Source organism: Podarcis pityusensis, assembly GCF_964106645.2.
Source record: "Podarcis pityusensis genome assembly, chromosome: 7".
Taxonomy (NCBI): domain Eukaryota; kingdom Metazoa; phylum Chordata; class Lepidosauria; order Squamata; family Lacertidae; genus Podarcis; species Podarcis pityusensis.
In genome coordinates, this window is record NC_138031.1 from 2,768,257 (window position 1) to 2,780,646 (window position 12,390).

The following is a 12,390-nucleotide window of genomic DNA, read 5'->3' on the forward strand; positions in this document are numbered from 1 at the left end:
CTAGTGGCCTAAAGTGGGAGGCAGTGCCCCTGGGTGGCGGTGGGATTTCCTAGGGCACAATTATTTCTTGCTGTTTCAAATTCTACCGTGCTGCCATTATCTTCCTGAGTGGGTCGTGCAAATCGGCTATTCCGAATACGGCTCCAGGAGGAGGAAGTTTCAGAGAACTGCAGAAAAGTTTGCCCCTGTTCTCCTCGCAGCAAAGCTGTCTGGCCAGCAGTCCTGGGCTCTTGCGGGGAGCACCATCAGGCAGGGCACTAAATCACAGAGACAGAGAAACAGTAATAAAAGCGGCCCAATCAAAGGGGGTGATGGTTAATGGCCCCCTCGCTGCTGCTGCTCCCATCACCACCTGGAGAAAGTTGGGCCAGGAAGTGCCAAGAGAGGCAGATTGCAGCTCTCCTCCCTATCCATCTATTAACTTGCTGCTCAGCAGAGATTAGCCAGGCTGCTTCACCAGCTGGGGATGGGAGGGCGTTTCGACGCTTGCCGCAAGGGTGCCAGTTAAAGGAAGGGGTGGCGAACGTGTCCCATAGAGAGAGGAGGCCCTTGGGATGGGTCCAGGCATGGCTTTTTATAGATACAGAGCAGGTTCACAGAATCAAAGAATGAAGTTGGAAGGGATCACAGCTAAAGAATTCCTGACCATCCAACCTCTGGAAGTTCTGTGGTTCTCACTTGTTGCCAAGTGTGTGTTTAGCGCACAATCTCTCTCTCTCTCTCTCTCTCTCTGATATAATGAACATTACAGGACCGCCTCTCCTGGTCTGCCCTGCAGAGGACCTTAAGGTCCATGAATAACCATAGTTTAGACGTCCCGGGCCCTAAGGAAGTCAGATTATCCTCCACCAGGGCCAGGGCCTTCTCAGTGATGGCTACGACCTGGTGGAATGCTCTGTCCCAGGAGACCAGGGCCCTGCAGGATTTAACTTCCTTCCACAGGGCCTGTAAGACATTCCACCTGGCTTTCAATTTGAACTTGGCCTGATCTTTTGTTCCCCTTCTTCCCTCCCCCTCCCCTTTTTATGAAGATTACCCGCTCTGGGATCCCACAGCTAATTCTCCCCTGATCTCCTCGCTGGCCCAAATAGGACTAATTTAGCCAGCTAGCCCTGGTGATCATCTAATGTTTATTGGATAGATTTTGTCCCTAAATTGATTTTTGAATTCTGAATTTATTGTTATTCACGCTTTATACTGTATTTTATGCTGGGGTTTTTTGTAGCATCAATTAAGTGTTTTAAATTTGTTGTTAGCTGCCCTGAGCCCGGTTTCCTGAACCAGGAAGGGCAGGGTATAAATAAAAATTTACTATTATTATTATTATTATCATCATCATCATCATCATCATCATCAACATCTAAGAGCAGCCCTGTTGGATCAAGCCCATGGCCCATCTAGTCCAGCCTCCAGGGTGTGGAAGAACCGCAAGAAGGAAATAAGCACAAAAGCAACTCTCCCCTCTGGTGGGTTCCAGCAACTGGTATCCAGAAGCATTCCTGCCTCCAGCTGTGGAGCCAGAGAACAACCATCCTGGCTAGTGACCATAGATAGCCCTCTTCTCCACGAATTTCCCCTTCGAGGTTGATGACCATCACTGCCTCTTGTGGGAGTGAGTTCCACAGGTGAACAATGTGCTGCATGAAGAAAGACTTTCTTTCATCTGTCCTGAACTTTCCAACCTTCAGCTTCCTTGCACGTCTATGAGCTATAGTATTATGAGAGAGGAAGAAAAACGTTTCTCTGTCCCCTTTCTCCGTGTCGTGTATAATTTTATAAACCTCTATCATGTTGTTCGACCTTTCCTCTAAACTAAAAAGTCACAAACGGTGCAATCTTCCTTCAGGTCAATGTTTCACATGATCTATCTCTCTTTGATAAATTGAACACAAGTGACTAAACGTATTTTAGTAGCAAGTGACTAAAAGGGTTCAGAAATGGCATCATTTCTGAGTTCTGTGGTTCTCATTTGCTTCTGAAGGTGTGTTTGGAGCAGGGAGGGGGCAGCCGTGGCTTTCCAGATACCATTGGCCTCCAGCTCCCATCAGCCCCCAGCCAGCATGGCCATCCACCGGGCATTATGGGAGATGTAGTCCAGTGACACCAGGAGACCCACAGGTCCCCATTCCTGGTTTAGAGACAGAATCGAGTGGCACAGAGCGAGGGAGCAGGGGCGCAGGGGCAGTTGCCTCGGGTGCAAAATTTCAACACCCGGTGCTGCCTCAATACAGCTGTGTGTTTTCATTGCTGGGCTCTGTTGAAAACAGCTTCTCCATGTGAACCAGGAAGTGACCTATCTAGACGCAACAAAAGGACTTCTTTTCTTATCTCTGTGGCTGCGATCTCCTGGGTGACATGGACACTGTTAGGCAGCTGAATGTGTGTGCGTACTCTGTCTGTTTCCCTCCCACTCCGCATCCACTTGGCCCTGGGAGCTGGCAACCTGCGCTATGACACTGACAGAATCCAGAAGACCTCTGCTGCGACTGCGACCAACTCCAAACCACTGATGGATACAGCAAACCCACGTCACTTTTTCAGACTAAGAGGTCCTCAAAGTGCTCCCTATCAGATGCGAACTCTTGTTATTTCAAGATCCGGAGACTGGGAATCCTTGTGGACCAGGCTTCTCTCTCTCTCTCTCTCTCTCTCTCTCTCTCTCTCTCTCTCTCTCTCTCTCTCACACACACACACACACACACACACACGTACACTTGTCCCAGCCAAAGGTTAGCCCATCATGGTCCATTTGATAGGCAGCGTCTGTTGCAGGATCAAGCATGGTCTGCCCAGGCCATGAGGCGAGTCTCCTGTGCTCACCATGAGTAAAAGGTGTTTGGCCTTCCCTGGGATGCATCCCAGGTTGTGGTGGCAGCCAGGGAGATTCCTTGCCAAGAAAAATCCCTTCCCAAGGGAAGCAAGACAGGCTTATTGCCTTTCACACTACCTGATGGAGGAGCAGACAGATTACAGAAGAGCAGAAAGAAGCAGGATGCAGTTCAGCCTAGAGGGTGCTCAAAATATTGGAGGGGCCCCCCCACAAAAATGGGCAATGAGCCATTGCCCCGGATCTCATCAGCCACAGCACCCAGATTAGTTCCAGGGAGAAGAAGGGTCATTGTGGAACCTTCGACCCCACTGTATGTTTCAGGCAAAGACTGGCTTGGTATCACTTCACTCGAATGGCTTTAAGATTCATTTGAAAAGGGAGTAGGGCACCGATCCTCCGTCCAACTAGGTCACACATACAAAGCTGGGCTGGGAGAGGAAGGGAGGAATCTGTTTATGCACTGCAACGGCTCTCTTTCTGCATGAGATCTTTCCCCAGAATTTCCACCCAAAAAGGGAAATCGGTTGAGTATATTGGTCTGGAGAAAGGACCCCAAAAACCCTGTGATTTCCCCCCATGCCCAGAGAAAACACAAGACTCTCCTTTCACAACAAAGACCTGTATAGAACTTCACAACATGCCTCTACAAATATAAATGTTTTGCTTGTGTGGTTGTTGTTTTTTGCATAATAAAAGCACCCAGGCAAGCTGGTTTTACAAATCGCTTTGAGACCCAAATCTGGGCTTGTCTATCAAAGAAATGACTTTGCAAAGAATCTGCGTTCTTTCCCCTCAAAGAAAATTCTGCTCAGGAAAGAAAGAGAAACTGTCCTCTGCACTCCTGTCTCCAAAGTCTGCAGGAACTTCACCTCTCTCGGGACAAAGTCAGGCATGAGATTTAAGCCCCTCAACCAACAACCCCCAAATTGGCTTTGAAACACCAGAGCCATCTATCAGCAACCATCTCCCTTAGCTCTGCATTTTGGCACCCCTGGGAAAACCAACTGGCCACGTGGTCCAAGCTTGAGGTGGCAAAGTTTCATAGGGACTGGGGTGCAGATCTCTCTCTCTCCCTGCTTCCAGGTGAAGCCAGCACAGCCACGCTGAGCCTGGGACCCAGGCAGAGGTTTGTGGATGATGCTCCCCCTGCAGTGCAGGCCAGAGGAGCTGAATGAATTAGGAGCTGGTGAAAGTCTGAAAGGGAAAAGCTCCTTTATTGGAAAAAAAATAAAACCACAAAGCTGCGCTCCTGGGCTGTGTGGGAGACTGGGGTAGCCTTCATCTCGCAAACCCCACTTCTCACATAAAACAAGCGGGCAGTCCCTCTGGACAAATCCAGCCGAGCCTTTGCCTGTCTGTCTCGGTGCTGTGTCTTCCTGAGTTAGTCGCCAGGGTGGCTTCGAATCCCTGAGGCGTGTGTGGCCGAGGCATTATCCGCTGCGCAGGGCTCTGCTCGAAGGTGTTGCCGTCCTCACAACCTGGGCTTGATCTGCAAAGGCTTCCCTGGGAGAAAAACAAAGAAAAGAGAGAGTTGTTTGTTATCAAAAGGAAAAGAGGCCTGAACTCTTACAACCCGGCGTCAATCGTTGATATCATCCGCAGGAGCATCGCTGGCCATTTTTTTGAGTTGGGGAGTCTCGTTTGACAACAATGAGAAACTGAGCCTTCAATGTCATTGGCCCTGTCCTGTGGAACTCTCTGCCACTGGAGATTCAGCAGGCACCCTCTGTGCCAACTTTTAAACTGAAAACCTTTTGATTCCTCCAGGCCTATGCATGCAATCCTTCCACAATGAGTAAGTGATATTGGTTTTTAAACTTTTTAATTGTTTTATTGTATGTTTTAAAGTTTTTAGTGCTGCAAACCCCTTGGATATATATATATTTATGAAACAGTGGCAGGGAAATATTTTCAGAAATAAACCAAAAGCGAGAAGGACACACACCCCTCTTGGCATTTGGGAAATAGATCGGATCGCTTGATCTTTCTCATCCTGAAAATGCTTCCTGACCTGAGAGCAATGACTGCCCTGATGTTGCGCCTTGCCTGTTTGCCATCCATTCCGTACAAGCCCAGTTCTCATTTGTCAAATCCTGACACACACACACACACACACACACACACACACACACACCCTTTGCCACAACTGCCAAGCCCACTGGGCTGCTAGTTCACAGTGAGGCAGGTGCGCTGCAAAGCTCTTGGGAAAGCGAGGTTATCCCAGGCATCGTTCTGGCTGCCTAACCTCAAAAAAGGACATTGTACCACTGGAAAAGGTTGGGAGAAGGGCAACCAGAGGGATCAGGAAGGATGGGTCAACTGCCCTAGGAGGAAAGGGTGCAGTGTTTGGGAGAAAAGGAGAGGAAGGGTCTTAAAGGTAAAGGTAATGGGACCCCTGACCATTAGGTCCAGTCGTGGCCGACTCTGGGGTTGTGGCGCTCATCTCGCTTGCGTCCAGCTTCTGGGTCATGTGGCCAGCATGACTAAGCCGCTTCTGGTGAACCAGAGCAGCGCACGGAAACGCTGTTTACTTTCCTGCTGCTGCAGTACCTATTTATCTACTTGCACTTTGAGGTGCTTTTGAACTGCTAGGTTGGCAGGAGCAGGGACCGAGCAACGGGAGCTCACCCCGTTATGGGGATTTGAACCACCGACCTTCTGATCGGCAAGTCCTAGGCTCTGTGGTTTAACCCACAGGTCTTAGGTTCTAATAAAAGGGGGCTTATTTTTTTAACTCAGGAAGGAAACCTGGTGCCCACTGTCATTGCCACTACCCTTCCCCAGAGCTATAGTGAACGGGGAACTCCATGCGGGGAACTCCATCCAGTTCAACGTCATTTACACTGGCAGGAGAGCTCAGACTCTTACTCTCAGGGTCGTGGGTTCGCGTCCCATGTTGGGCAAAAGGTTCCTGCACTGCAAGGGGGTTGGACTAGATGACCCTTGGGGTCCCAACTCTGCAATTCTGCGATTCTTGTCACCGGAAATCAGGGCACCTTAAGCCCTGCAGAGAAGGAGCGATTCACTTTCAAAGACTCCAACGCTCCTGGCTCCACACACATTAAACGGCAGGGTGAATTAGCAGGATGGATGCGCAAAGGCCTCAGTTTTGCTGACAAGGTCAAGCTGCTCAGGATGACAAAATGCAAAACGCTAGAACTGGAAGAAGCAGCGTCCCGGGGAAGAGGATGGGGGTTCTTAACAAGCCAGGAGGGGCGAGGAAACTTTCAGGCTGACGGAGGGGCTGCTCAGGGAAGCGACTTTGTGGGCAGAGGGCCAGACTTGGGTTCGAATCCCGGCTTAGTTGTGAAACCCATTCAGCAGCCTGCAGCCTCTTTCTCTTTCTCCCTCTGCCTGACCTACCTCACAGGGCTCCTGGGAGGATAAAATGGGAATGGAGGGAAACACATTGCCCTGAGTTCCTTGAGAAACAGCAGGATAAGAATGTAGGAACAGAAGTAAACAATACATTTAAGAATCCCGCTGAAAATGCTGACTCCGGGCAAAACTTCTCACACCTAGAATTTCAAAATGTGCTTTGTGCATTTGATGAACTGATGGGGACAGGGGAAAACCTTCAGAATTTATTCAAAACCTTTTTAAAAAACTTTAATTTCTCGGTTACCAGATATGTTGAGAAAACTCTTTGAGATTTGGTGGGAGGGTGTTCCACAGGGCAGGTGCCACCACCAAGAAGGCCCTCTGCCTGGTTCCCTGTAACTTGGCTTCTCGCAGGGAGGGAACCGCCAGAAGGCCCTCAGAGCTGGACATCAGCATCCGGGCTGAACGATGGGGGTGGAGACGCTCCTTCAGATATACTGAACTAAAAAGCCACATGCCTATCCTTTCAGACGTCAGTTGTCCAGAGCAAGTGACTAAGAGGGTTAGAAACAATATTCTGTGGTTCTCACTTGCTTCTGAAGGTGCATTTAGAGCAGGGGGCAGCCGTGGCTGTGCATATCCCGTTGGACATCAGCCCCTAGCCAGCATGGCCAACCGCCAGGCATTATGGAGATGTAGTCTAGTGACACCCGGAGACCCACAGGTCCCCATTCCTGGTTTAGAGACAGAATCGAGTGGCATGGGGGAGGGAGGGGTCCAGGGGTAGTTGCCCCAGGTGCAAAATTGTTAGGGGTGCAAATAATAATAATAATAATAATAATAATAATAATAATAATAATAATATATTATTTATACCCCGCCCATCTGGCTGAGTTTCCCCAGCACGAAAGCAACTCTTTCCTCCCCTGGTTTCCAGCAAATGGTATTCAGAAGTGTTTTTGCCTCCAGCTGTGGAGCCAGAGCACAGCCATCCTGGCTAATAACCATTGAAAGCCCTCTTCTCCATAAATTTGTCCATCTAGATTGGTGGCCATCCCTGCTTCCTGTGGCAGGGAGTTCCAGCACGATGTGCTGCGTGAAAAAGGACTTTATTTCGTCTGTCCTGAACTTTCCAACATCCAGCTTCCTTCCACGTCCATGAGTTCTAGTATTATGAGAGAGGAAGAAAAATCTTTCTCTGTCCGGTTTTGCAAACTTCTATCATGTTGCCTTTTCTCTAAACACAAAAGGCACAAACGCTGCAACCTTCCTTCAGATCACTGTTTCACGTGATCTCTCTCTCTCTCTCTTTGACAGGCACCAGAAGCTGGGATGCCCAGAGGGTGTGCAAATCATAAATGAGGAAGGGGCTCGATCTGAGGAGGGGGCGAGTGCCCAGATTAGCCCCCTGTAGCGGCTCAGATCAGGGACTGGTGGATGTCTCTTAAGGCCTGAGAAGCCGGGACGGGTTTTACGTTACGTTGCCTGCCAAGTCGCAAGGCTTCAGGTTTCCAAACCGCCCCCCGCCTCCGCTGCCTGGAAAAGAACAAGGGACACCCATCTCCAGCGCCGCCCCCCCCAGCACCGAACTTAACCCGGGTGTCACGGCCCCTGCTGGAATGATGCTCCTTTTGAGGGCCTGGTTCCAAGAAGGATCTAGGCTTTATATTGGGAAAGGCCTTTCGTGCCGGAGATTCTTCACGTGGACCCCGCTGGGCTACCCCCGTTGGGAAACCGTGGGTCCCTCCTGCAGCAGCGCCACCGAAGATGCATGAGGAACGTGGCCAAGTCTCCTCCCCGCCTTTTAAAACTTGGTTAGACAAACTTTGGGCAGGGCTGTAAGTGGAGGTGGCATTGATGCATGGCTTTTTGAGCTAATTTATGTAAAATAAAGAGGGCTCATTTAGCACCTTTCCACCCTTAATATAACAACCATACATCAGAGGGAGGCCTGGCAGTCGCCCCCGACTTGGCCATTAGTCACCTGCGACGCCGGCTAATGCCGTGGAAAAGGAGTCAGCAGCAGGGGAGCAGACCTCTGGGTGCCCAGCCGTGTGAGGGCATGAGAGGCACCAAGGAGGCGGCAGATCCGTCAAGGTCAAGAGGAGAGCAGGGATCCTTCTAGATCGGGCTTCCTCAGCCCTCCAGATGTTTTTTGCCTACAACTCCCATGATCCCTAGCTAGCAGGACCACAGTGGTCAGGGATGCTGGGAATTGTAGTCTCAAAACATCTGGAAGGCCAAGGTTGAGGAGGCCTCTTCTAGATGGTCTTCAAGGGCTTTAATCAAAGGCTGGGCATCTCAGGGTTACTGTTGCACTGGGCCCCCTCCAGCCATCCTTTCTACCGTGCATTCAGGATGATCTTTACTTCGGAGAAAAGGCAACGACAAGGTGTCATGGTATGGTGTTTCTCAATCTTGGGCATAGCTGTCAACCATCCCTTATTTGGCGGGAAAGTCCCTTATCCCAGCGCTGTGTCCCGCTGCTGTCCCTTATTGATGATGTCCCTTAAATTTCCCGGGCTTCAAAGGAAGCAGCTCCTCTCCCTCCCTCCCTGCTGGCCAGGGAGGAGGGAGGCTCCAACTGTGTTGCTTGGCTGCGTTGCTCACCCAATAAGGAGTCTAAGAATGACTGGGGGGGTGGAGCTTGCATGCCTTGTGCTGATCACATCGGCCGCGTTGCCTGGGGACTCACCTTTGCTCAGCGCTTCCCAGCGGAGAGGTGACGGTGGTTTCCCTTGCTGCATCCCCTTTGCCGGGTTGCTGCGCTGTGGGAACCACCGCTTGAGGCTTGCTTTGGCTGCTGGCTGGGCTTTCTGCCTTTGGCTCGGAGGGGCTCAGAGGTTGAACATACCTGTGCCCGGAAATCCCTTATTTTGGCTGCCGATCCCTTATTTTCGAGGCTGCCGGTCCCTTATTTTCAAATCTGTAAGTTGACAGCTATGATCTTGGGTCTCCAGCTGTTGTCGGACTACCACTCCCATCACCCCTAGCTAGACAGGACGAGTGGTCAGGGATGATGGGAGTTGTAGTCCAGCAACAGCCGGGAGCTAAGTCTGAGAAACTTGGTTATAAAATGATGCATAGCATGGAGGAAGAGGGGAGAGAAAACTTTTGCTCCCTCTCTCATAACATTAGGACTCGTGGACATCCAATGAAGCTGCATGTTGGAAGATTCAGGACAGATGAAAAAAGGACTTATTTGTGTAGTGCATAGTTAATCTTTGGAACTCCCTCCCACAGGAGGCAGCGATGGCCAACAACTTGGATAGCTATGAAAGGGGTTTAGACAAATTTATGGAGGATTGATGGCTATCAGCCACGATGGATGTGCTCTGCCTCTGCGGTCAGAGGTAGCAATGGTTCTGAATATAATTTGCTGGAAACTGCAGGAGGGGAGAGGGCTTGCAGGCTTCCGGTTGGCTAGTGTGAGAACAGGATGCTGGACTAGATGGCCCAATGGCCCTGATCCAGCAGGCAGATCTAAGAATATGTAGTATAAACACAGGCAACTGGGAAACACTGGCCTGCGAGCGCTCCAGTTGGAGAACAGCCTTGACCGAAGGTGTCGTGGGCTTTGAAGACACTCGAACTCAGGATGCAGGGGAGAAATGTGCTAAGAGGAAGGCACGCTTGGCAAACCCTCACCCATAGCTGTCAACTTTTCCCTTTTCTTGTGAGGAATCCTATTCGGAATAAGGGAATTTCCCTTAAAAAAAGGGAAACGTTGGCAGCTATGCCCTCACCGTGATCAACTCCCACCCAGAAACCTATGTCCCCACTGTGGAAGGACATGCAGATCCAGAATTGGCCTCCACAGTCACTTACGGACTCACTGTTAAGACCGTGTTCATGGAAGACAATCTTACTCGGCTATGAGGGATCGTCAAAGCAGCAGAAGCAGCTCATGATGGTATCAGGGTGTCAAGACATGACTTTGCTTTCAATATCGTGAATCTGAGAATGCAGAGGATCCTACGGGCTGCAAAGTTCGTGTTTCCAGTGCCAGAGGAGAAAAGAAGTTAAGAAGCAGTGTTGACAGAGGGGGAAAACTGCATCCGTGACACTCGCCCGAGCTTTGCTTGCTGGGGAGAAGAGTAAGTTGTCAGCAGGGAGAAGAGAAAGGGGTGCAGGGAGCAGGCAGGGACTGGCCAGAAAGGGGAAAGGATGGAGGTTGCCCCAGAAGTAGCACGCGGAGATGCGCTCTCCGTTTTGGACCACCTCTATTAACGGTGTACCTCCAGAGGCTAACATTACAGATCAGACTTCCACAACACGATAAATATGCAACATGGTCGCTCCCGCAACTGCCCCTTCATCAGGGAGGACCCTTAGATAAATAATAAAAAAAAGAAGAGGGGGAGATTTACAGCTGCGAGACGAGACCGGCGATATTTCCTGAGCCGTAATATTGGCAGCTTTTCGTTTATGCTCGAAGACGATGCGGATAAAAGAAGACAAGCTCCAGAGTGAGGGAGGGAGGGTGGCGCCATGGGATGCGAGCGAAGAGGGAGTTAGTTGCCATTCATGTCAGCCCCACTTCCCCCCCGGGGGGGGGCTGGTGGCAGAGGGCTGTTTAATCGCATTGTTTCTTCCATCCCCTGAAGGACAGCGCTCCTCGTAAATCCAGGCGTGGAGTTGGGGGGGGGGGGAGAGCGTGTGATGTTATTTATTTATTTATTTATTTATTTACGAGGCGCTATGAAATTCTTACAGGCACACTGTAAAATCGTCTGTCACTTCCCCACCCCAGAGTCTCCCCCCCCCCGGGCCGAACGACGAGAGGCCCTGATGGAACATTAAACAGCTAAAAACTCTCATCTGTGTTCTGGCTGAACTTAATTATAAATTGCAAACAGAGAGGGGAGAATTTTAAAAAACGTACTAAAAGGAAGCAACGCGTGCGCGAGACGAGAAGGGTGGACGCCCGGAATTTTAACCAGATTTAGATTAATTGGGTTCCGCTTCTGCCCTCTTGACCCACCCCCACCCCCCTTTGGATCACGGCTGCTTTCCCCAACCCTTGTCACACTTGCATGTGCGCGCGCACAAGTACACGCACTCTTGCACGCTCGCAGGCACAACTTGGTACAGGAGAGAGAGCGAGGATCCGTTAAATTTCTGAGGTCCCTAATAAGAACTTAAGGAAACAGAAAACCCAGGCCATTCCTGCCGTCAGCGGCAAAGCACAATAACCCCAGCTCTGGACTTGCATCTTGAGACCGTAAAAGGAATGGAGACTCTGATAAAATGTCCTCTAAGTGCCACATTTAAAGACGCAGTGTGAAACAGTGGTGTAAAAGTCAACAAAACTGGGTTTGTATGAAAAAAAGATAGGATGTTACTCAGCCAAAGGCCTGGTGGTCAAAGAGGAACGTTTCTGCCTGGTGCCTATGACATACCCTCCAACATTTCTCCAGTGAAAACAGGGACATCCTATTCCATAACAATAATTTTACTATTCATATCCTGCCCATCTGACTGGGCTGCCCCAGCCACTCTGAGCGGCTTCCAACATATATAAGAACATAATAAAACATTAAAAACCTTCCCTATACAGGGCTGCTTTCAGATGGCTCTGGGGTTGGACAACTCCATACTCTCCATCATTTCTCAGATGAAAATAGGGACATCTGAATGAAAAATGGAACAAGATCAAATCAGAAACCAGGGCAGCTTCTGTAAATCCAGGACTGTCCCTGGAAAATAGGGGCACTTGGAGGGTCTGGTATAATGAAGGCGGCAGGTGAGCTTCCCTGGGGAGAGCATTCCACAGATGGGGAGCCACTGCAGAGAAGGCCCCGTTCTCGTGTTGCCACCCTCCGGACCTCTCGAGGAGGAGGCATATGAAGAAGGGCCTGGGATGATGACCACAGAGTCCGGGTAGGTTCATATGGGGAGAAGCAGTCCTTAAGGCTTCCCCTGGCCTAGAGAGTCTGGCGTAGCTATTTTAGGTGTTCCCATACGCCTGGAATTTCCTGGACATAGCTGGAATTCTGTACAGTGGACGCTCGGATTGTGAACGTGATCTGTGTGGGATGCATGTTCTCAACCTGCAGCGGCATGTCTGCGCACGCACGGGTTGCGATTTGGCGCTTCTGTGCATGCGCGGCCGCCAAAATCCAGAAGTAACCCGTTCCGGGTTTCAGTGGTCCGTAACCCGAAAAAACCGCAACCTGAAGCGGCTGTAACCTGAGGTATGACTGTAGTTGGAAGCAGTGTCTAGGTAGAAATTGGAA

At 50.3% G+C, this 12,390-nt stretch overlaps 1 protein-coding gene across 1 annotated transcript in view; it reads right to left on the bottom strand.

Annotated features, from left to right (window-relative positions):
* Window positions 1-3,433: 3,433 nt before the first annotated feature.
* Window positions 3,434-12,390, bottom strand: part of ZC3H3 (zinc finger CCCH-type containing 3) — a 282,895-nt gene continuing 273,938 nt past the window's right edge. The window contains exon 12 of the mRNA XM_081012543.1: window positions 3,434-4,333. Coding sequence (XP_080868669.1) covers window positions 4,302-4,333 — 32 coding nt within the window. The 3' untranslated portion in view covers window positions 3,434-4,301. The remainder of the gene's footprint in view (window positions 4,334-12,390) is intronic.